At 44.8% G+C, this 23,059-nt stretch overlaps 1 protein-coding gene across 18 annotated transcripts in view; it reads right to left on the bottom strand.

Annotated features, from left to right (window-relative positions):
* Positions 1–23,059, bottom strand: part of vps8 (VPS8 subunit of CORVET complex) — a 109,308-nt gene that overhangs the window by 16,019 nt on the left and 70,230 nt on the right. For 9 of the 18 annotated variants that reach the window (XM_090207192.1, XM_090207195.1, XM_090207194.1 and 6 more), the window contains 4 exons: positions 17,632–17,712; positions 7,970–8,346; positions 7,411–7,582; positions 4,371–4,412 (listed from right to left, as the gene is read on the bottom strand). In XM_090207192.1, coding sequence (XP_090063318.1) covers positions 4,371–4,412; positions 7,411–7,582; positions 7,970–8,346; positions 17,632–17,712 — 672 coding nt within the window. The remainder of the gene's footprint in view (positions 1–4,370; positions 4,413–7,410; positions 7,583–7,969; positions 8,347–17,631; positions 17,713–23,059) is intronic. The other 9 variants (XM_090207201.1, XM_090207206.1, XM_090207204.1 and 6 more) reach the window with 1 other exon arrangement.

Raw genomic sequence — 23,059 nt, 5'->3', positions numbered from 1 at the left:
TCTCTATCCTTACCAGTCTCCCAGTCCCTGCTGCTGAAAAGCATCCCTATTACATGATGCTGCCACCACCATGCTTCACGGTAGGGATGGTGTTCGACGGGTGATGAGCTGTGCCTGGTTCTCTCCAGACACAGCGCTTTGCATTCAGGCCAAAGAGTTACATTTCAGTCTGATCAGACCATAGGATATTTTGCCTTATGCTCCGTCTTTCACACAACTTTTTTTTTGCAAACACCAGGTGTGGATGTCACGTGTCTTATTCTCAGGAGTGGCTTCCGTCTGGCCACTCTCCCATAAAGCCCAGATTGGTGAAGTTCTGTAAGAGACTGGTTCTCCAAACTCAGCCATTGGGTTGTTGGTCAACTCCCTGACCAAGGTCCTTCTTGCCCGGTTGCTCCGTTTGGTCGGACGGCCAGCTCTTGGCAGAGTCTGGTTAGTTCCATATTTGTTCCATTTCCCAATAATGGAGACCACTGTGCTCTTGGAAACTTCCAACACTCTACAAATGGTTTTATACCCTTCCACAGATACACTACATGATCAAAAGTATGTGGACACCTGCTCATCAAACATCTCATTCCAAAATCATGGGCATTAATATGGAGTTGGTACCCCCCTTTACTACTATAAAAGCCTCCACTCCTCTGGGAAGACTTTCCATTAGATATTGGAACATTGCTGAGGAGGACTGATGTTGGATGATTAGGCCTGGCTCGCAGCTCAGCGTTCCAATTCATCCTAAAGGTGTTCGATGGGGTTGAGGGCTCTGTGCAGGCCAGTCACGTTCTTCCACACCGATCGCGACAAACCGTTTCTATATGGACCTTGCTTTGTGCACAGGGCCACAGAAATCCATTTCATGAAGCTCCCGACGAACAGTTCTTGTGCTGATTTTGCTTCCAGAGGCAGTTTGGAACTCGGTAGAGAGTGTTGCAACCGTGGACAGGCGATTTTTAGGCACAAGGTGCTTCAGCTTGTGTGGCCTACCATTTCGCAGCTGAACGGTTGTTGCTCCTAGACATTTCCACTTCACAATAACAGCACTTACAGTTGACCAGGGCAGCTCTAGGTGGGGAGAAATTTGACAAACTGACTTGTTGGAAAGGTGGCATCCTATGACGGTGCCACGTTGAAAGTCACTGAGCTCTTCAGTAAGGCCATTCTACTGCCAATGTTTGTCTATGAAGATTGCATGGCTGTGTGCTCGATTTGATACACCTGTCAGCAACGGGTGTGGCTGAACTGGCCAAATCCACTCATTTGAAGGGGTGTCCACATACTGCTGTCCATATAGTGCATCTGATTCATCACAGTTCTATCCGTGAGATCGAGGGACAGTTTCTCCAGTTCCTCTGACTTCATGGTATAGTTCCTGCTCTGACATGCACTGTCAAATGTGGGACCTTATATAGAGACAGGTGTGTTTCTTTCTAAATCCTGTCCAAACAATTGTATTGGTCACAGGTGGACTCCAATCGAGGATGATCAAAGATCCACCTGAGCTCAATTTGGAGTGTCATAACAAAGGGCCTGAATACTAATATGTAAATGAGATATTCCTGTATTGCATTTTCAACAAATGAGCTAAAAATGTCTGTCATCCATTTTGAATTCAGGCTGTAACAACATCATGTGGAATAAGTCAAGGGGTGTGAAAACATTCTGAAGGCGCTGGATTTCTCTGTGGTTGTGAGTGTTAATATTCTATTGTCTTTTGTATGTCATAGTTATAGTGAATGAGTGTGTGTGGTGTGTGGTATGTGTGGTGTGTGTATGGTGTGTGTGTGTATGGTGTGTGGTATGTGTGGTGTGTGTATGGTGTGTGTGTGAGGTGTGTGTGTGTGGTGTGTGTGGTGTGTGTGAGGTGTGTGTGTATGAGGTGTGTGTATGGTGTGTGTGTATGGTGTGTGTATGGTGTGTGTGTATGGTGTGTGGTATGTGTGGTGTGTGTATGGTGTGTGTGTGAGGTGTGTGTGTGTGTGAGGTGTGTGTGTGTGGTGTGTGTGAGGTGTGTGTGTATGAGGTGTGTGTATGAGGTGTGTGTGTATGGTGCGTGGTGTGTGTGGATGGTGTGTGTGTGGTGTGTGTATGGTGTGTGTGGTGTGTGTATGGTGTGTGTGTATGGTGTGTGTGTGGTGTGTGTGTGTATGGTGTGTGTGTATGGTGTGTGTGTATGGTGTGTGTGTATGGTGTGTGTGTATGGTGTGTGTGTATGGTGTGTGTGTGTGTGTGTGTGTATGGTGTGTGTATGTGAGGTTAGGGTCTTGCTGTGGTAGCTTGATTAAAATGAGTCATGGTGGATTAACAGGTTATGACCGAGAGCCTGCTGGACGTCACCGTCATAGTAACAACCCGGCACCACAGACAGCCTGCTGGACGTCACCGTCATAGTAACAACCCGGCACCACAGACAGCCTGCTGGACGTCACCGTCATAGTAACAACCCGGCACCACAGACAGCCTGCTGGACGTCATAGTAACAACCCGGCACCACAGACAGCCTGCTGGACGTCACCGTCATAGTAACAACCAGGCACCACAGACAGCCTGCTGGACGTCACCGTCATAGTAACAACCCGGCACCACAGACAGCCTGCTGGACGTCATAGTAACAACCAGGCACCACAGACAGGCTGCTGGACGTCATAGTAACAACCCGGCACCACAGACAGCCTGCTGGACGTCATAGTAACAACCCGGCACCACAGACAGCCTGCTGGACGTCATAGTAACAACCAGGCACCACAGACAGCCTGCTGGACGTCATAGTAACAACCAGACACCACAGACAGCCTGCTGGACGTCATATTAACAACCAGGCACCACAGACAGCCTGCTGGACGTCACCGTCATAGTAACAACCCGGCACCACAGACAGCCTGCTGGACGTCATAGTAACAACCCGGCACCACAGACAGCCTGCTGGACGTCACCGTCATAGTAACAACCCGGCACCACAGACAGCCTGCTGGACGTCATAGTAACAACCCGGCACCACAGACAGCCTGCTGGACGTCATAGTAACAACCCGGCACCACAGACAGGCTGCTGGACGTCATAGTAACAACCCGGCACCACAGACAGCCTGCTGGACGTCATAGTAACAACCCGGCACCACAGACAGCCTGCTGGACGTCACCGTCATAGTAACAACCAGGCACCACAGACAGCCTGCTGGACGTCACCGTCATAGTAACAACCCGGCACCACAGACAGGCTGCTGGACGTCATAGTAACAACCCGGCACCACAGACAGCCTGCTGGACGTCATAGTAACAACCAGGCACCACAGACAGCCTGCGTACCAAATGGATACTCCAGATTACCTATAGAGTGCAGTAGGTTTGTAGTGCACTACGTAGGGAACATGGTTGATTTGGGACACACACACACACAGAGGCAATAACATCCAGCTATCTAGTGTCACATAACAGTCATCTTCACAAGGCAACCACAGTCTGGACAACAGAGAGAAAATAACTAACAGATAAACAGTGATAGAATTCAAGTGAGAGAGGAAGCATAGGAGAGAATTCAAGTGAGAGAGGAAGCATAGGAGAGCGAGAGAGAGAGAGAGAAAGAGGGAGAGAAAGAGGGAGAGAAAGAGGGAGAGAAAGAGGGAGAGAAAGAGGGAGAGAAAGAGGGAGAGAGAGAGGGAGAGAAAGATGGAGAGAGAGAGGGAGAGAAAGAGGGAGAGAAAGAGGGAGAGAAAGAGGGAGAGAAAGAGAGACAAGTGATTGAGTGTTTCCAGAACCTTCATTAAACTCAGCCGCTCAGAGAGAGAGAGAGAGAGTGTTTCCAGAACCTTCATTAAACTCAGCCGCTCAGAGAGAGAGAGAGTGTTTCCAGAACCTTCATTAAACTCAGCCGCTCAGTGTTTGGATATTTATTTACTAGACAACTAATTTGAATAAACCAATTACACGCCATTCAGATGGCAGAGTGGTCTGCTACAGTCAGACACATAGCTAGCTGGAGAAAACACCAACAAATCTAATCACTGTTCTTTATTTTCTCCTCGGGGGGGAAGGGCTGTTGATATAGACTAAGTAGGTGAAAGACAGAAATAGAGTATGAGAGAGAGACTAAGAGAAAGAGCAGGAGGGGAAGAGAGAGAAAGGAGAGAGTAAGCGAGAGAGGAGAGAGAGAAAGACAAGAGATTTTTGTATTGTTTATATTTCACTTTTGTTTATTATCTACTTCACTTGCTACAGGCAATGTAAACATGTTTCCCATGACAATAAAACCCTTAAATTGAATTTAAATTCAGAGAAACAGACAGACAGAGAGAGAGAGAGAGAGAGAGTGTAAGACAGACAGATGGGCTGTCTGGATGCTACCTATGAGAGGTTACCCACAACAGTCCTTACCTTTTTTCCATCTTCCCCTGCTTCCCTGGACATCACGTTGGTCTAAAACAACAAGAGAGGTGACCATCAGAAAACAGAATGAAGTGACAGACAGATGGAGAGAGGAAGAGAGCTCTGTGTGTTGCTTCTCTAAAGGTTATCTAGCAGGACAGTTGTCTAGTTGTGTGTCGCTTCTCAAACGGTTATCTAGCGGGACAGTTGTCTAGTTGTGTGTTGCTTCTCTAAAGGTTATCTAGCGGGACAGTTGTCTAGTTGTGTGTTGCTTCTCTAAAGGTTATCTAGCGGGACAGTTGTCTAGTTGTGTGTTGCTTCTCTAAAGGTTATCTAGCAGGACAGTTGTCTAGTTGTGTGTTGCTTCTCTAAAGGTTATCTAGCAGGACAGTTGTCTAGTTGTGTGTTGCTTCTCTAAAGGTTACAGTTGAAGTCAGAAGTTTACATACACTTAGGTTGGAGTCATTAAAACTCGTTTTTCAACCACTCTTCAACTTCAACTTGTTTACAGACAGATTATTTAACTTATAATTCACTGCATCACAATTCCAGTGGGTCAGAAGTTTACATACACTAAGTTGACTGTGCCTTTAAACAGCTTGGAAAATTCCAGAAAACGATGTCATGGCTTTAGAAGCTTCTGATAGGCATCATTTGAGTCAATTGGGGGTGTACCTGTGGATGTATTTCAAGGCCTACCTTCAAACTCAGTGCCTCTTTGCTTGACACCATGGGGAAATCAAAAGAAATCAGCCAAGACCTCAGAAAATAAATTGTGGACCTCCACAAGTCTGGTTCATCCTTGGGAGCAATTTCCAAACGCCTGAAGGTACCACGTTCATCTGTACAAACAATAGTATGTAAGTACAAACACCATGGGACCACGCAGCCGTCATACCACTCAGGAAGGAGACGTGTTCTGTCTCCTAGAGATGAACATACTTTGTTGTGAAAAGTGCAAATCAATCCCAGAACAACAGCAAAGGACCCTGTGAAGATGCTGGAGGAAAAGTATCTGTATCCACAGTAAAACGAGTCTTATATCGACATAACCTGAAAGGTCGCTCAGCAAGGAAGAAGCCACTGCTCCAAAACCGCCATAAAAATGCCAGACTACGGTTTGCAACTGCACATGGGGACAAAGATCGTACTTTTTGGAGAAATGTCCTCTGGTCTGATGAAACAAAAATATAACTGTTTGGCCGTAATGACCATCGTTATGTTTGGAGGAAAGGTGGAGGCTTGCAAGCTGAAGAACACCATCCCAACCGTGAAGCACGGGGGTGGCAGCATCATGTTGTGGGGGTGCTTTGCTGCAGGAGGGCCAGGTGCACTTCACAAAATAGATGGCATCATGAGGGAGGAACATTATGTGGATATATTGAAGCAACATCTCAAGACATCAGTCAGGAAGTTAAAGCTTGGTCACAAATGGGTATTCCAAATGGACAATGACCCCAAGCATACTTCCAAAGTTGTGGCAAAATGGCTTAAGGACAACAAAGTCAAAGTATTGGAGTGGCCATCACAAAGCCCTGACCTCAATCCTATAGAAAATTTGTTGGCAGAACTGAAAAAGCGTGGTCCTAAAAAAAGGAGGCCTACAAACCTGACTCAGTTACACCAGCTCTGTCAGGAGGAAGGGCCAACATTCACCCAACTTATTGTGGGAAGCTTGTGGAAGGCTACCTGAAGCGTTTGACCCAAGTTTAAAAAAAATACTTTTTATGGCTGCAGGGGCAGTATTGAGTAGCTTGGATGAAAAAGTGCCCAGAGTAAACTGTCTGCTCCTCAGTCTCATTTGCTAATATATACATATTATTATTAGTATTGGATAGAAAACAATCTAAAGTTTCCAAAACTGTCAAAATATGGTCTGTGAGTATAACAGAACTGATTTTGCAGGCGAAACCCTGAGGAAAATCAAAACAGGAAGTGGCTTCTATTTTGAAAACTCCATGTTCCATAGCCTCCCTTTGCTGGATTTAAAGGGATATGAACCAGATTCCTTTTCCTATCGCTTTCTCAAGGTGTCAACAGTCTTCAGACATAGGTTCAGGCTTTTATTTTGAAAAATGAGCCAGAACGATAACATGGCGTCAAGTGGTCACATAACTTTTGCTCGCGCAACAGAATTTGGACAGCCATTGTTTTCCCCTCTCCTACTGTGAAAGACATGTGCAGTTGATATATTATCAATTATATATTTTAAAAACAACCTGAGGATTGATTATAAAAAACGTTTGACATGTTTCTGTGGACATTATGGAACCTATTTGGAATTTTCGTCTGCGTTGTCGTGACCGCTCTTTCCTGTGGATTTCTGAACATTACGCGACAAACAAACGGGGGTATTTTGGATCTCAAAAATAATCTTTATGGAACATTTGTTGTGTAACTGGGAGTCTCGTGAGTGAAAACATACGAAGATCATCAAAGGTAAACTATTAATTTGATTGCTTTTCTGATTTTCGTGACCGAGCTACCTGACGCTAAGTGTACTTAATGTTTTGTCGTGCGATCGATAAACTTACACAAACGCTTGGATTGCTTTTGCCGTAAAGCATAATTTCAAAATCTGAGACGACAGGTGGATTAACAAAAAGCTAAACTGTGTTTTCCTATATTGCACTTGTGATTTCATGAATAGTAATATTTATAGTCATATTTATTGTATGTAGCGCTATGCTTTTCAGCGGTCGTTGATGACACTTATCCCGATATCGGGATTGCAGCCATAACAAGTTAAAGGCAATGCTACCAAATACTAATTGATTGTATGTAAAACTTCTGACTTTACCAAAATTGGGTTTGTTTTCGAATTCTTTGTGGCTCTGCGTAATCTGAGGGAAATATGTGTCTCTAATATGGTCATAGATTTGGCAGCAGGTCAGGAAGTGCAGCTCAGTTTCCACCTCATTTTGTGGGCAGTGTGCACATAGCCTGTCTCTCCCCTCTCACGAGCAGCTACTATAAAATAACACACAACCAACCAACCAACCCCATTAACAGGTCTGAGGTCATATTCTGTGTGATGTCACTGACTGACCTGTGCGAGGGAGGTGCTTCGCCCCCTCCCGGTCTCCGTGGTGACCCTGTCCCCGCCCCTCCCTCTCTGTGAGGAGATACACTTGTAGCAGCTCCAGACCTGCAGCAACCTGGGCTCCGCGTGGCCACTCCCCTTCCTCTGCAGACACTGGCAGTGGTACAGGTGGCCGCAGCTACACACACACACACACACACACACACACACACACACACACACACACACAAGGTGTTAACAGCATTACCGTGTGTAGAGCCTCCACTACAGCACCAGCCTGGGAAATGTTCAGTGAGGTGACAGGTTCAGAACACTGTACTGTAAACAGATCTGACACCATTCATCCTCTATCAGAACATTGTACTGTAAACAGATCTGACACCATTCATTCTCTATCAGAACATTGTACTGTAAACAGATCTGACACCATTCCTCCTCTATCAGAACATCGTACTGTAAACAGATCTGACACCTTTCATCCTCTATCAGAACATCGTACTGTAAACAGATCTGACACCTTTCATCCTCTATCAGAACATTGTACTGAGAGTGTTGTGGTGACGACCTGAATATGATGATGTCATGACAGCGGTGGTAGAGAACCCCACGTGGATGTGAGTGTTGCGGTGATGACCTGAATATGATGATGTCATGACAGCGGTGGTAGAGAACCCCACGTGGATGTGAGTGTTGCGGTGATGACCTGAATATGATGATGTCATGACAGCGGTGGTAGAGAACCCCACGTGGATGTGAGTGTTGCGGTGATGACCTGAATATGATGATGTCATCTGGGCTGTCCTGACGTCTCCTGTACTGCTGCAGGCAGATGTTACAGTGGTCCTGACGGGGGTGGAGCCCCCTGCTGACCGCCGCTCGCAGGTGAGACAGGGACCAGTGGAGGTCATGGTTCAACAGACTGGTGGTCGTCTCCAGTAACGTCTGGGGGACGGGAGAGAACCATTTTATTTACTGTATCCTGGTCCCAGATCAGTTTGTGCTCTGGACAAATGTTTGAAAGAGACCAGCTAGATTTACTGTTCTCCTCCCCTGGAAATAATTTCTCACAGAATCAAACATTCACACAAAATCTCAGTCATCCTCTCTAGTCTCTCAGCATGTTAAATAGTACTGTACAACCCACCAGTCATCCTCTCTAGTCTCTCATGTTAAATAGTACTGTACAACCCACCAGTCATCCTCTAGTCTCTCATGTTAAATAGTACTGTACAACCCACCAGTCATCCTCTCTAGTCTCTCATGTTAAATAGTACTGTACAACCCACCAGTCATCCTCTAGTCTCTCATGTTAAATAGTACTGTACAACCCACCAGTCATCCTCTAGTCTCTCATGTTAAATAGTACTGTACAACCCACCAGTCATCCTCTCTAGTCTCTCATGTTAAATAGTACTGTACAACCCACCAGTCATCCTCTCTAGTCTCTCATGTTAAATAGTACTGTACAACCCACCAGTCATCCTCTCTAGTCTCTCATGTTAAATAGTACTGTACAACCCACCAGTCATCCTCTAGTCTCTCATGTTAAATAGTACTGTACAACCCACCGGTCATCCTCTCTAGTCTCATGTTAAATAGTACTGTACAACCCACCAGTCATCCTCTCTAGTCTCTCATGTTAAATAGTACTGTACAACCCACCAGTCATCCTCTCTAGTCTCATGTTAAATAGTACTGTACAACCCACCAGTCATCCTCTCTAGTCTCTCATGTTAAATAGTACTGTACAACCCACCAGTCATCCTCTCTAGTCTCTCATGTTAAATAGTACTGTACAACCCACCAGTCATCCTCTAGTCTCTCAGCATGTTAAATAGTACTGTACAACCCACCAGTCATCCTCTCTAGTCTCTCATGTTAAATAGTACTGTACAACCCACCAGTCATCCTCTCTAGTCTCTCATGTTAAATAGTACTGTACAACCCATCAGTCATCCTCTCTAGTCTCTCATGTTAAATAGTACTGTACAACCCACCAGTCATCCTCTCTAGTCTCTCATGTTAAATAGTACTGTACAACCCACCAGTCATCCTCTCTAGTCTCTCATGTTAAATAGTACTGTACAACCCACCAGTCATCCTCTCTAGTCTCTCAGCATGTTAAATAGTACTGTACAACCCACCAGTCATCCTCTCTAGTCTCATGTTAAATAGTACTGTACAACCCACCAGTCATCCTCTCTAGTCTCTCATGTTAAATAGTACTGTACAACCCACCAGTCATCCTCTCTAGTCTCATGTTAAATAGTACTGTACAACCCACCAGTCATCCTCTCTAGTCTCTCATGTTAAATAGTACTGTACAACCCACCAGTCATCCTCTCTAGTCTCATGTTAAATAGTACTGTACAACCCACCAGTCATCCTCTCTAGTCTCTCATGTTAAATAGTACTGTACAACCCACCAGTCATCCTCTCTAGTCTCTCATGTTAAATAGTACTGTACAACCCACCAGTCATCCTCTAGTCTCTCAGCATGTTAAATAGTACTGTACAACCCACCAGTCATCCTCTCTAGTCTCTCATGTTAAATAGTACTGTACAACCCACCAGTCATCCTCTCTAGTCTCTCATGTTAAATAGTACTGTACAACCCATCAGTCATCCTCTCTAGTCTCTCATGTTAAATAGTACTGTACAACCCACCAGTCATCCTCTCTAGTCTCTCATGTTAAATAGTACTGTACAACCCACCAGTCATCCTCTCTAGTCTCTCATGTTAAATAGTACTGTACAACCCACCAGTCATCCTCTCTAGTCTCTCAGCATGTTAAATAGTACTGTACAACCCACCAGTCATCCTCTCTAGTCTCATGTTAAATAGTACTGTACAACCCACCAGTCATCCTCTCTAGTCTCTCATGTTAAATAGTACTGTACAACCCACCAGTCATCCTCTCTAGTCTCATGTTAAATAGTACTGTACAACCCACCAGTCATCCTCTCTAGTCTCTCATGTTAAATAGTACTGTACAACCCACCAGTCATCCTCTCTAGTCTCATGTTAAATAGTACTGTACAACCCACCAGTCATCCTCTCTAGTCTCTCATGTTAAATAGTACTGTACAACCCACCAGTCATCCTCTCTAGTCTCTCATGTTAAATAGTACTGTACAACCCACCAGTCATCCTCTCTAGTCTCTCATGTTAAATAGTACTGTACAACCCACCAGTCATCCTCTCTAGTCTCATGTTAAATAGTACTGTACAACCCACCAGTCATCCTCTCTAGTCTCTCATGTTAAATAGTACTGTACAACCCACCAGTCATCCTCTCTAGTCTCTCATGTTAAATAGTACTGTACAACCCACCAGTCATCCTCTCTAGTCTCTCATGTTAAATAGTACTGTACAACCCACCAGTCATCCTCTCTAGTCTCATGTTAAATAGTACTGTACAACCCACCAGTCATCCTCTCTAGTCTCTCAGCATGTTAAATAGTACTGTACAACCCACCAGTCATCCTCTCTAGTCTCATGTTAAATAGTACTGTACAACCCACCAGTCATCCTCTAGTCTCATCATGTTAAATAGTACTGTACAACCCACCAGTCATCCTCTCTAGTCTCATGTTAAATAGTACTGTACAACCCACCAGTCATCCTCTCTAGTCTCTCATGTTAAATAGTACTGTACAACCCATCAGTCATCCTCTCTAGTCTCTCATGTTAAATAGTACTGTACAACCCACCAGTCATCCTCTCTAGTCTCTCATGTTAAATAGTACTGTACAACCCACCAGTCATCCTCTCTAGTCTCTCATGTTAAATAGTACTGTACAACCCACCAGTCATCCTCTCTAGTCTCTCAGCATGTTAAATAGTACTGTACAACCCACCAGTCATCCTCTCTAGTCTCATGTTAAATAGTACTGTACAACCCACCAGTCATCCTCTCTAGTCTCTCATGTTAAATAGTACTGTACAACCCACCAGTCATCCTCTCTAGTCTCATGTTAAATAGTACTGTACAACCCACCAGTCATCCTCTCTAGTCTCTCATGTTAAATAGTACTGTACAACCCACCAGTCATCCTCTCTAGTCTCATGTTAAATAGTACTGTACAACCCACCAGTCATCCTCTCTAGTCTCTCATGTTAAATAGTACTGTACAACCCACCAGTCATCCTCTCTAGTCTCTCATGTTAAATAGTACTGTACAACCCACCAGTCATCCTCTCTAGTCTCTCATGTTAAATAGTACTGTACAACCCACCAGTCATCCTCTCTAGTCTCATGTTAAATAGTACTGTACAACCCACCAGTCATCCTCTCTAGTCTCTCATGTTAAATAGTACTGTACAACCCACCAGTCATCCTCTCTAGTCTCTCATGTTAAATAGTACTGTACAACCCACCAGTCATCCTCTCTAGTCTCTCATGTTAAATAGTACTGTACAACCCACCAGTCATCCTCTCTAGTCTCATGTTAAATAGTACTGTACAACCCACCAGTCATCCTCTCTAGTCTCTCAGCATGTTAAATAGTACTGTACAACCCACCAGTCATCCTCTCTAGTCTCATGTTAAATAGTACTGTACAACCCACCAGTCATCCTCTAGTCTCATCATGTTAAATAGTACTGTACAACCCACCAGTCATCCTCTCTAGTCTCATGTTAAATAGTACTGTACAACCCACCAGTCATCCTCTCTAGTCTCTCATGTTAAATAGTACTGTACAACCCACCAGTCATCCTCTCTAGTCTCATGTTAAATAGTACTGTACAACCCACCAGTCATCCTCTCTAGTCTCTCAGCATGTTAAATAGTACTGTACAACCCACCAGTCATCCTCTAGTCTCTCAGCATGTTAAATAGTACTGTACAACCCACCAGTCATCCTCTCTAGTCTCTCATGTTAAATAGTACTGTACAACCCACCAGTCATCCTCTCTAGTCTCTCATGTTAAATAGTACTGTACAACCCACTAGTCATCCTCTCTAGTCTCTCATGTTAAATAGTACTGTACAACCCACCAGTCATCCTCTCTAGTCTCTCAGCATGTTAAATAGTACTGTACAACCCACCAGTCATCCTCTAGTCTCTCAGCATGTTAAATAGTACTGTACAACCCACAAGTCATCCTCTCTAGTCTCTCATGTTAAATAGTACTGTACAACCCACCAGTCATCCTCTCTAGTCTCTCATGTTAAATAGTACTGTACAACCCACCAGTCATCCTCTAGTCTCTCAGCATGTTAAATAGTACTGTACAACCCACCAGTCATCCTCTCTAGTCTCTCATGTTAAATAGTACTGTACAACCCACCAGTCATCCTCTCTAGTCTCTCATGTTAAATAGTACTGTACAACCCACCAGTCATCCTCTCTAGTCTCTCATGTTAAATAGTACTGTACAACCCACCAGTCATCCTCTCTAGTCTCTCATGTTAAAAAGTACTGTACAACCCACCAGTCATCCTCTCTAGTCTCTCATGTTAAATAGTACTGTACAACCCACCAGTCATCCTCTCTAGTCTCTCATGTTAAATAGTACTGTACAACCCACCAGTCATCCTCTCTAGTCTCTCATGTTAAATAGTACTGTACAACCCACCAGTCATCCTCTCTAGTCTCTCATGTTAAATAGTACTGTACAACCCACCAGTCATCCTCTCTAGTCTCTCTTGCTAAATAGTACTGTACAACCCACCAGTCATCCTCTAGTCTCTCATGTTAAATAGTACTGTACAACCCACCAGTCATCCTCTACTCTCTCAGCATGTTAAATAGTAGTGGAGGCCTCAGGGAGGGAGAGAGGAGGCCTGGCATGGACACAGTACCACTCAACTTCACACAGCTCTATTTCACTGCCATTTGGGAAGCTGAGAGCTATTCACTTATCCTCCTATGGACTGTCCTGTCATTTCATGTCAGAGAAGACTGGAGGAAAGGAAGGGGGGAGGGAGTAGGGAGGAGAGAGAGAAAAATAGGGAGGAGAGGAAATAGGAAAAGATGGAGAGGAGAGGAAAGAGGAGAGAGGACCGGAAAAGAATGAGGAGAGGAAGAAAGGAGAGGAAAAGGAGAAGAGGAAAGAGTAAAAGGGAGAGGAGAGCAGAGGAGAGCAGAGAGGAGGGAGAGTAGAGAGAGGAGGGAGAGTAGAGAGAGGAGAGAGAGGAGGGAGAGTAGAGAGAGTAGAGAGAGGAGGGAGAGTAGAGAGAGAGGAGAGAGAGGAGAGAGAGTAGAGAGAGAGGAAGGAGAGAAAGAGAAGGGAGAGAGGAGAGAGATGAGGGAGAGAGGAGAAAAAGATGAGGGAGCGGAGAGAGAGAGGAGGGAAAGAGGGGGAGAGGGGAGGGAGAGGAGAGAGAGAGGAGGGAAAGAGGAAAAGAGGGAAGAGGAGAGAGAGAGGAGGGAGAGAGAGGAGAGAGAGGAGGGAGAGTAGAGAGAGAGGAGGGAGAGTAGAGAGAGAGGAGGGAGAGTAGAGAGAGAGGAAGGAGAGAAAGAGAAGGGAGCGAGGAGAGGAGAGAGATGAGGGAGAGAGGAGAAAAAGATGAGGGAGCGGAGAGAGAGGAGGGAAAGGAAAAGAGGGAAGAGGAGAGGGAGAGGAGAGAGAGAGGAGAGAGAGGAGGGAAAGAGGAAAAGAGAGAAGAGGGGAGGGAGAGGAGAGAGAGAGGAGGGAAAGAGGAAAAGAGAGAAGAGGGGAGGGAGAGGAAAGAGGTCTAAGGAACGCTTGTCCCTATGTACTGTAGTGAACTACATTTCACTAGTGCACTATAAAGGGAATAGGGTGCCATATGGGACAATAAGAGGAGAGATATGGGGGGAAAGTAGCTTTAGCCTCAGAGGCAAAGTCAGGCATTTCATCCCTCTGTGAATTCAACCAGTTCTGCCTGAGTGAGCTGGAGAGAAACATGTGTGTGTGCTACTTGTTTCACACCATTTCATCAGCTCTCTGGCAGACTGTGTAGTTGTGGGTGTGGTGCATTGAGTGTGTGTGTGTGTGTGTGTGTATCTGAACAACCGTACATCTGTTCAGTACCAGTCAAAAGGTTGGACACACCCACTCATTCAAGGGTTTTTCTTTATGTTTACTATTTCTACATTGTAGAATAATAGTGAAGACATCAAATCTATGGAATAACACATATGGAATCATGTAGTAACCAAAAAAGTGTTAAACAAATCTAAATATATTTTATATTTGAGATTCTTCAAAGTAGCCACCCTTTGCCTTGATGACAGCCTTACACACTCTTGGTGCATATATACACTACTATTCAAAGGTTTGGGGTCACTCAGAAATTTGTTTGACAGAAAAGCACATATTTGGTCCATTCTAGGCAGAGTTCCTCTCTCCAGTGTCTGTGTTCTTTTGTCCATCATAATATTGTCTTTTTATTGGCCAGTCTAAGATATGGCTTTTTTTTGGCCAGTCTGAGACATGGCTTTTTTTTGGCCAGTCTGAGACATGGCTTTTTATTGGCCAGTCTGAGACATGGCTTTTTATAGGCCAGTCTGAGACATGGCTTTTTATTGGCCAGTCTGAGATATGGCTTTTTATTGGCCAGTCTAAGACATGGCTTTTTATTGGCCAGTCTGAGACATGGCTTTTTATTGGCCAGTCTGAGACATGGCTTTTTATTGGCCAGTCTGAGACATGGCTTTTTATTGGCCAGTCTGAGACATGGCTTTTTATTGGCCAGTCTAAGACATGGCTTTTTATTGGCCAGTCTGAGACATGGCTTTTTATTGGCCAGTCTGAGATATGGCTTTTTATTGGCCAGTCTGAGACGAGGCTTTTTATTGGCCAGTCTGAGACATGGCTTTTTATTGGCCAGTCTGAGACATGGCTTTTTATTGGCCAGTCTGAGACATGGCTTTTTATTGGCCAGTCTGAGATATGGCTTTTTTTTGGCCAGTCTGAGACATGGCTTTTTTTTGGCCAGTCTGAGACATGGCTTTTTATTGGCCAGTCTGAGACATGGCTTTTTATTGGCCAGTCTGAGACATGGCTTTTTATTGGCCAGTCTGAGATATGGCTTTTTATTGGCCAGTCTAAGACATGGCTTTTTATTGGCCAGTCTGAGACATGGCTTTTTATTGGCCAGTCTGAGATATGGCTTTTTATTGGCCAGTCTGAGACGAGGCTTTTTATTGGCCAGTCTGAGACATGGCTTTTTATTGGCCAGTCTGAGACATGGCTTTTTATTGGCCAGTCTGAGACATGGCTTTTTATTGGCCAGTCTGAGATATGGCTTTTTATTGGCCAGTCTAAGACATGGCTTTTTATTGGCCAGTCTGAGACATGGCTTTTTATTGGCCAGTCTGAGATATGGCTTTTTATTGGCCAGTCTGAGACAAGGCTTTTTATTGGCCAGTCTGAGACATGGCTTTTTATTGGCCAGTCTGAGACATGGCTTTTTATTGGCCAGTCTGAGACATGGCTTTTTATTGGCCAGTCTGAGACATGGCTTTTTATTGGCCAGTCTGAGATATGGCTTTTTATTGGCCAGTCTAAGACATGGCTTTTTATTGGCCAGTCTGAGACATGGCTTTTTATTGGCCAGTCTGAGACATGGCTTTTTATTGGCCAGTCTGAGACATGGCTTTTTATTGGCCAGTCTGAGACATGGCTTTTTATTGGCCAGTCTAAGACATGGCTTTTTATTGGCCAGTCTGAGACATGGCTTTTTATTGGCCAGTCTGAGACATGGCTTTTTATTGGCCAGTCTGAGACATGGCTTTTTATTGGCCAGTCTGAGACATGGCTTTTTATTGGCCAGTCTGAGATATGGCTTTTTATTGGCCAGTCTGAGATATGGCTTTTTATTGGCCAGTCTGAGATATGGCTTTTTATTGGCCAGTCTGAGACATGGCTTTTTATTGGCCAGTCTGAGATATGGCTTTTTATTGGCCAGTCTGAGATATGGCTTTTTATTGGCCAGTCTGAGATATGGCTTTTTATTGGCCAGTCTGAGACATGGCTTTTTATTGGCCAGTCTGAGATATGGCTTTTTATTGGCCAGTCTGAGACATGGCTTTTTATTGGCCAGTCTGAGATATGGCTTTTTATTGGCCAGTCTGAGATATGGCTTTTTATTGGCCAGTCTGAGATATGGCTTTTTATTGGCCAGTCTGAGACATGGCTTTTTATTGGCCAGTCTGAGATATGGCTTTTTATTGGCCAGTCTGAGACATGGCTTTTTATTGGCCAGTCTGAGATATGGCTTTTTATTGGCCAGTCTGAGATATGGCTTTTTCTTTGCTACTCTGCCAGTTTGAACCTGTAATCGAACCCACAAATGCTGATGCTCCAGATACTCTACTAGTCTAAAGGCCAGTTGTATTGCTTCTTTAATCAGGACAACTGTTTTCAGCTGTGCTAACATAATTGCAAAGGGGTTTTCTAATGACAATTAGCGTTTTAAAATGATAAACTTGGATTAGCTAACACAACGTGCCATTGGAACACAGGAGTGATGGTTGCTGATAATGGGCCTCTGTACGCCTATGTAGATATTCCATAAAAAATCTGCTGTTTCCAGCTACAATAGTCATTTACAACATTAACAATGTCTACACTGTATTTCTGATCAATTTATGTTATTTTAATGGACAAAAAAATAAGTGCTTTTCTTTCAAAAACAAGGACATTTCTAAGTGACACCAAACTGTTGAACGGTAGTGTAGATGTGTGCTAAGACTGAGCTACAGCTTGGCTCCAGGAGACACTGCACTGCACCGGAGTACAGACACACACACTACCTACACACACACTACCAACACACAGACACACACTACCAACACACACACACACACACACAAACCCTACCTACACACACACTACCTACACACACACACTACCTACACACACACACTACACTAAATAATCTGACATGGGAGAGAGAGGCTGATGAATCTGGAGCCTTAACAAGTGTTAATTAATCCAGTTCCATCTGGGCAGGACACACACTATCAACAGAGAGTCTGACGCACACGCACACACAAAGACACACACAAAGACACACACAAAGACACACACAAAGACACACACAAAGACACCTTGTCTGAGCAGGATACAGACTAATCAACACTGAGTGTGAGTAGAGAGGCGTCTGGAAACACACTTTGCAATTAACACCAAGCCCCACTAGGGTTTAGCTTCAGTCGTCTCTCTCACACACACACCCTTCTGTAAGTTAAGGAGACACACACACACCCTTCTGTAAGTTAACAACAGACACACACACAGTTAGTCACCTGTTCATAGTTGAAGGTCTCCAGCATACCCAGAATAAGGCCTTGTATCTCAGCCAACTTTCCTTTACCATACACAGGGTCCTGAGAGAGAGAGAGAGAGAGAGAGAGAGGAGAGAAGAGAGAGAGAGAGAGAGAGAGAGAGACACACAGAAAGAGAGAGAGAGAGAGAGACACACAGAAAGAGAGAGAGAGAGACACACAGAAAGAGAGAGAGAGAGAGAGAGATTACAGATTACACAGATCCACAAAGAATTCGAAAACAAATCCAATTTTGATAAACTCCCATATCTACTGGGTGAAATACCACAGTGTGACATCACAGCAGCAAGATGTGTGACCTGTTACCACAAGAAAAGGGCAACCAGTGAAGAACAAACACCATTGTAAATACAACCCATATTTATGCTTATTTATTTTATCTTGTGTCCTTTAACTATTTGTACATTGTTAAAACACTGTATATATGTAATATGACATTTGTAATGTCTTTATTGTTTTGAAACCTCTGTATGTGTAATGTTTACTGTTAATTTTTATTGTTTATTTCACTTTATATATTCACTTTATATATTATCTACCTCACTTGCTTTGGCAATGTTAACACATGTTTCCCATGCCAATAAAGCCCTTGAATTGAATTGAGTCATTGAGTAGGGATTGTGTTGCTGTTAGTCTCTGAGAGATACTGCTGCCCACCAAGGGACACATCACATGACCACTTTAACCTCCCACCAGCACACACACACAGCATGACTAACACACACACACACACACACACAGCATGACTAACACACACACACAGCATGACTAACACACACACACACACACACACAGCATGACTAACACACACACACACACAGCATGACTAACACACACACACACACACACACAGCATGACTAACACACACACAGCATGACTAACACACACACACACACACACAGCATGACTAACACACACACACACACACACACACACAGCATGACTAACACACACACAGCATGACTAACACACACACAGCATGACTAACACACACACACAGCATGACTAACACACACACACACACAGCATGACTAACACACACACACACACACACACACACACACACAGCATGACTAACACACACACACACACACACACACACACACACACAGCATGACTAACACACACACACAGCATGACTAACACACACTTAACATAATGAAAGAGAATAGGAACACACACACACACAGCATGACTAACACACACTAACATAAGGAAAGAGAATAGGAACACACACACACACAGAATGACTAACACACACTAACATAAGGAAAGAGAATAGGAACACACACACACACAGCATGACTAACACACACACACAGCATGACTAACACACACACAAACAGCATGACTAACACACACACACAGCATGACTAACACACACACACAGCATGACTAACACACACACACACACACAGCATGACTAACACACACACACACACACACAGCATGACTAACACACACACACAGCATGACTAACACACACTTAACATAATGAAAGAGAATAGGAACACACACACACAGCATGACTAACACACACACACACACACACACACACACACACACACACACACACAGCATGACTAACACACACACACACACACACACACAGCATGACTAACACACACACACAGCATGACTAACACACACTTAACATAATGAAAGAGAATAGGAACACACACACACACACACAGAATGACTAACACACACTAACATAAGGAAAGAGAATAGGAACACACACACACACACACAGAATGACTAACACACACTTAACATAATGAAAGAGAATAGGAACACACACACACACACAGAATGACTAACACACACTAACATAAGGAAAGAGAATAGGAACACACACACACACAGCATGACTAACACACACTGAACATAAGGAAAGAGAATAGGAACACACACACACAGAATGACTAACACACACTTAACATAAGGAAAGAGAATAGGAATAGGTTAGTGGTCCTCTGAGAGGTCAGGGGTCCTCTGTGAGGTCGTCAGCGGTCCTCCGTGAGGTGGTCAGGGGTCCTCCGTGAGGAGGTCAGCGGTCCTCCGTGAGGAGGTCAGGGGTCCTCCGTGAGGAGGTCAGGGGTCCTCCGTGAGGAGGTCAGGGGTCCTCTGTGAGGAGGTCAGTGTGTGAGGAGGTTAGTGGTCCTCTGTGAGGAGGTTAGTGATCCCCGTGAGGAGGTCAGTGGTCCTCTGTGAGGAGGTCTGCGTTCCTCCGTGAGGAGGTTAGCGGTCCTCTGTGAGGAGGTCAGTGTGTGAGGAGGTTAGTGGTCCTCTGTGAGGAGGTTAGTGATCCCCGTGAGGAGGTCAGTGGTCCTCTGTGAGGAGGTCTGCGTTCCTCCGTGAGGAGGTTAGCGGTCCTCTGTGAGGAGGTCAGTGTGTGAGGAGGTTAGTGGTCCTCTGTGAGGAGGTTAGTGGTCCTCTGTGAGGAGGTCAGCGGTCCTCTGTGTAGAGGTCTGCGTTCCTCCGTGAGGAGGTTAGCGGTCCTCTGTGAGGAGGTCAGTGTGTGAGGAGGTTAGTGGTCCTCTGTGAGGAGGTTAGTGATCCTCTGTGAGGAGGTCAGTGTGTGAGGAGGTTAGTGGTCCTCTGTGAGGAGGTTAGTGATCCCCCGTGAGGTGGTCAGTGGTCCTCTGTGAGGAGGTCAGCGGTCCTCCGTGAGAAGGTTAGCGGTCCTCTGTGAGGAGGTTAGTGATCCCCCGTGAGGAGGTCAGTGGTCCTCTGTGAGGAGGTCAGCGGTCCTCCGTGAGGAGGTTAGCGGTCCTCTGTGAGGAGGTTAGTGGTCCTAAGTGAGGAGGTTAGTGATCCTCTGTGAGGAGGTCAGTGTGTGAGGAGGTTAGTGGTCCTCTGTGAGGAGGTTAGTGATCCCCCGTGAGGAGGTCAGTGGTCCTCTGTGAGGAGGTCAGCGGTCCTCCGTGAGAAGGTTAGTGGTCCTCTGTGAGGAGGTTAGTGGTCCTCTGTGAGGAGGTTAGTGATCCCCGTGAGGAGGTTAGTGGTCCTCTGTGAGGAGGTCAGCGGTCCTCCGTGAGAAGGTTAGCGGTCCTCTGTGAGGAGGTTAGTGGTCCTCTGTGAGGAGGTTAGTGATCCTCTGTGAGGAGGTCAGTGTGTGAGGAGGTTAGTGGTCCTCTGTGAGGAGGTTAGTGATCCCCCGTGAGGAGGTCAGTGGTCCTCTGTGAGGAGGTCAGCGGTCCTCCGTGAGAAGGTTAGCGGTCCTCTGTGAGGAGGTTAGTGGTCCTCCGTGAGGTTGTTAGTGGTCCTCTGTGAGGAGGTCAGCGTTCCTCCGTGAGGAGGTCAGCGGTCCTCTGTGAGGTGGTCAGCGGTCCTCCGTGAGGAGGTCAGCGTTCCTCCGTGAGGAGGTCAGCGTTCCTCTGTGAGGAGGTTAGTGGTGTGTTAGTAATCACTGTTCAGCCTGCTGACATCACTCATTTAGACCAAAGCAGGGAAAAAGTATTCTTAAATATACTTCAAATACGAGATGTACTTGTGTAGTATATCTGAAGTATACTATACACACACTATAATTACACTGAAACTTTTTTCAGTCTTTTAATAGACTATATGTTCACTATTATTACACTGAAACACACATTAAAAGTGTACTGAATTTCATACGCTTTAAATGTAATTCAGTATATTCATTCAAAATACACTGACAAGGATCCTCCAGCTCATTCAACACCTGATTTACTTAAAAGACAGATCTAAACAGGTGTTTCCAGGTAAGACATCACATGGCACAAGGTCTCTACTGCTCCTCAAGCAAAGAGACCGATGACATCACAGGTTCTCTACTGCTCCTCAAGTAAGGAGACCGATGACATCACAGGTTCTCTACTGCTCCTCAAGTAAGGAGACCGATGACATCACAGGTTCTCTACTGCTCCTCAAGTAAGGAGACCGATGACATCACAGGTTCTCTACTGCTCCTCAAGTAAGGAGACCGATGACATCACAGGTTCTCTACTGCTCCTCAAGTAAGGAGACAGATGACATCACAGGTTCTCTACTGCTCCTCAAGCAAAGAGATAGATGACATCACAGATTTATAATATGTTGTTCTTCATATTAAGCTTATTTAAATGTTATGATGCTCGTTTTCCTACTGAATAATGTTTTTTTAATGTTCATTTATCACTGTAATGTGAACAACTAAAGTACAAAATGGCAGTTGTCAAAGCCGTTCCTTGTAAAGCATCAACCCACTGAGAAGATCAGTGGCAACAGACTGCCGGTAGGAAGTCACCACAGTGGGAGGCCGTTCCTTGTAAAGCATCAACCCACTGAGAAGATCAGTGGCAACAGACTGCCGGTAGGAAGTCACCACAGTGGGAGGCCGTTCCATGTAAAGCATCAACCCACTGAGAAGATCAGTGGCAACAGACTGCCGGTAGGAAGTCACCACAGTGGGAGGCCGTTCCGTCTCTTGCTACAACAAAATACAAACCTGCTGCGTGCCGACCCGGCAGCGACAAATCTACCGAGTCTACTTGTAGAATCCCAATCAGTGGCTTCTTCACTTTGAGCCAATCGGAGAGCTCAAACCCCCACGTGGGGAGACCAACAAAAAAAAGTAAATTTTGTCCATACGGATGAGCTAATCACACTTCATATACAATGCAGGTTATGGTAGCTAGCAACAGTGCCTTGCGAAAGTATTCGGCCCCCTTGAACTTTGCGACCTTTTGACACATTTCAGGCTTCAAACATAAAGATATAAAACTGTATTTTTTTGTGAAGAATCAACAACAAGTGGGACACAATCATGAAGTGGAACGACATTTATTGGATATTTCAAACTTTTTTAACAAATCAAAAACTGAAAAATTGGCCGTGCAAAATTATTCAGCCCCCTTAAGTTAATACTTTGTAGCGCCACCTTTTGCTGCGATTACAGCTGTAAGTCGCTTGGGGTATGTCTCTATCAGTTTTGCACATCGAGAGACTGACATTTTTTCCCATTCCTCCTTGCAAAACAGCTCGAGCTCAGTGAGGTTGGATGGAGAGCATTTGTGAACAGCAGTTTTCAGTTCTTTCCACAGATTCTCGATTGGATTCAGGTCTGGACTTTGACTTGGCCATTCTAACACCTGGATATGTTTATTTTTGAACCATTCCATTGTAGATTTTGCTTTATGTTTTGGATCATTGTCTTGTTGGAAGACAAATCTCCGTCCCAGTCTCAGGTCTTTTGCAGACTCCATCAGGTTTTCTTCCAGAATGGTCCTGTATTTGGCTCCATCCATCTTCCCATCAATTTTAACCATCTTCCCTGTCCCTGCTGAAGAAAAGCAGGCCCAAACCATGATGCTGCCACCACCATGTTTGACAGTGGGGATGGTGTGTTGCTTTTACGCCAAACATAACGTTTTGCATTGT

Source organism: Oncorhynchus mykiss, chromosome 18 (assembly GCF_057628025.1).
Source record: "Oncorhynchus mykiss isolate SJ-2025 chromosome 18, ASM5762802v1, whole genome shotgun sequence".
In the NCBI taxonomy this organism is placed as follows: Eukaryota; Metazoa; Chordata; class Actinopteri; order Salmoniformes; family Salmonidae; genus Oncorhynchus; species Oncorhynchus mykiss.
This window is presented reverse-complemented; position numbering and strand designations above follow the sequence as displayed.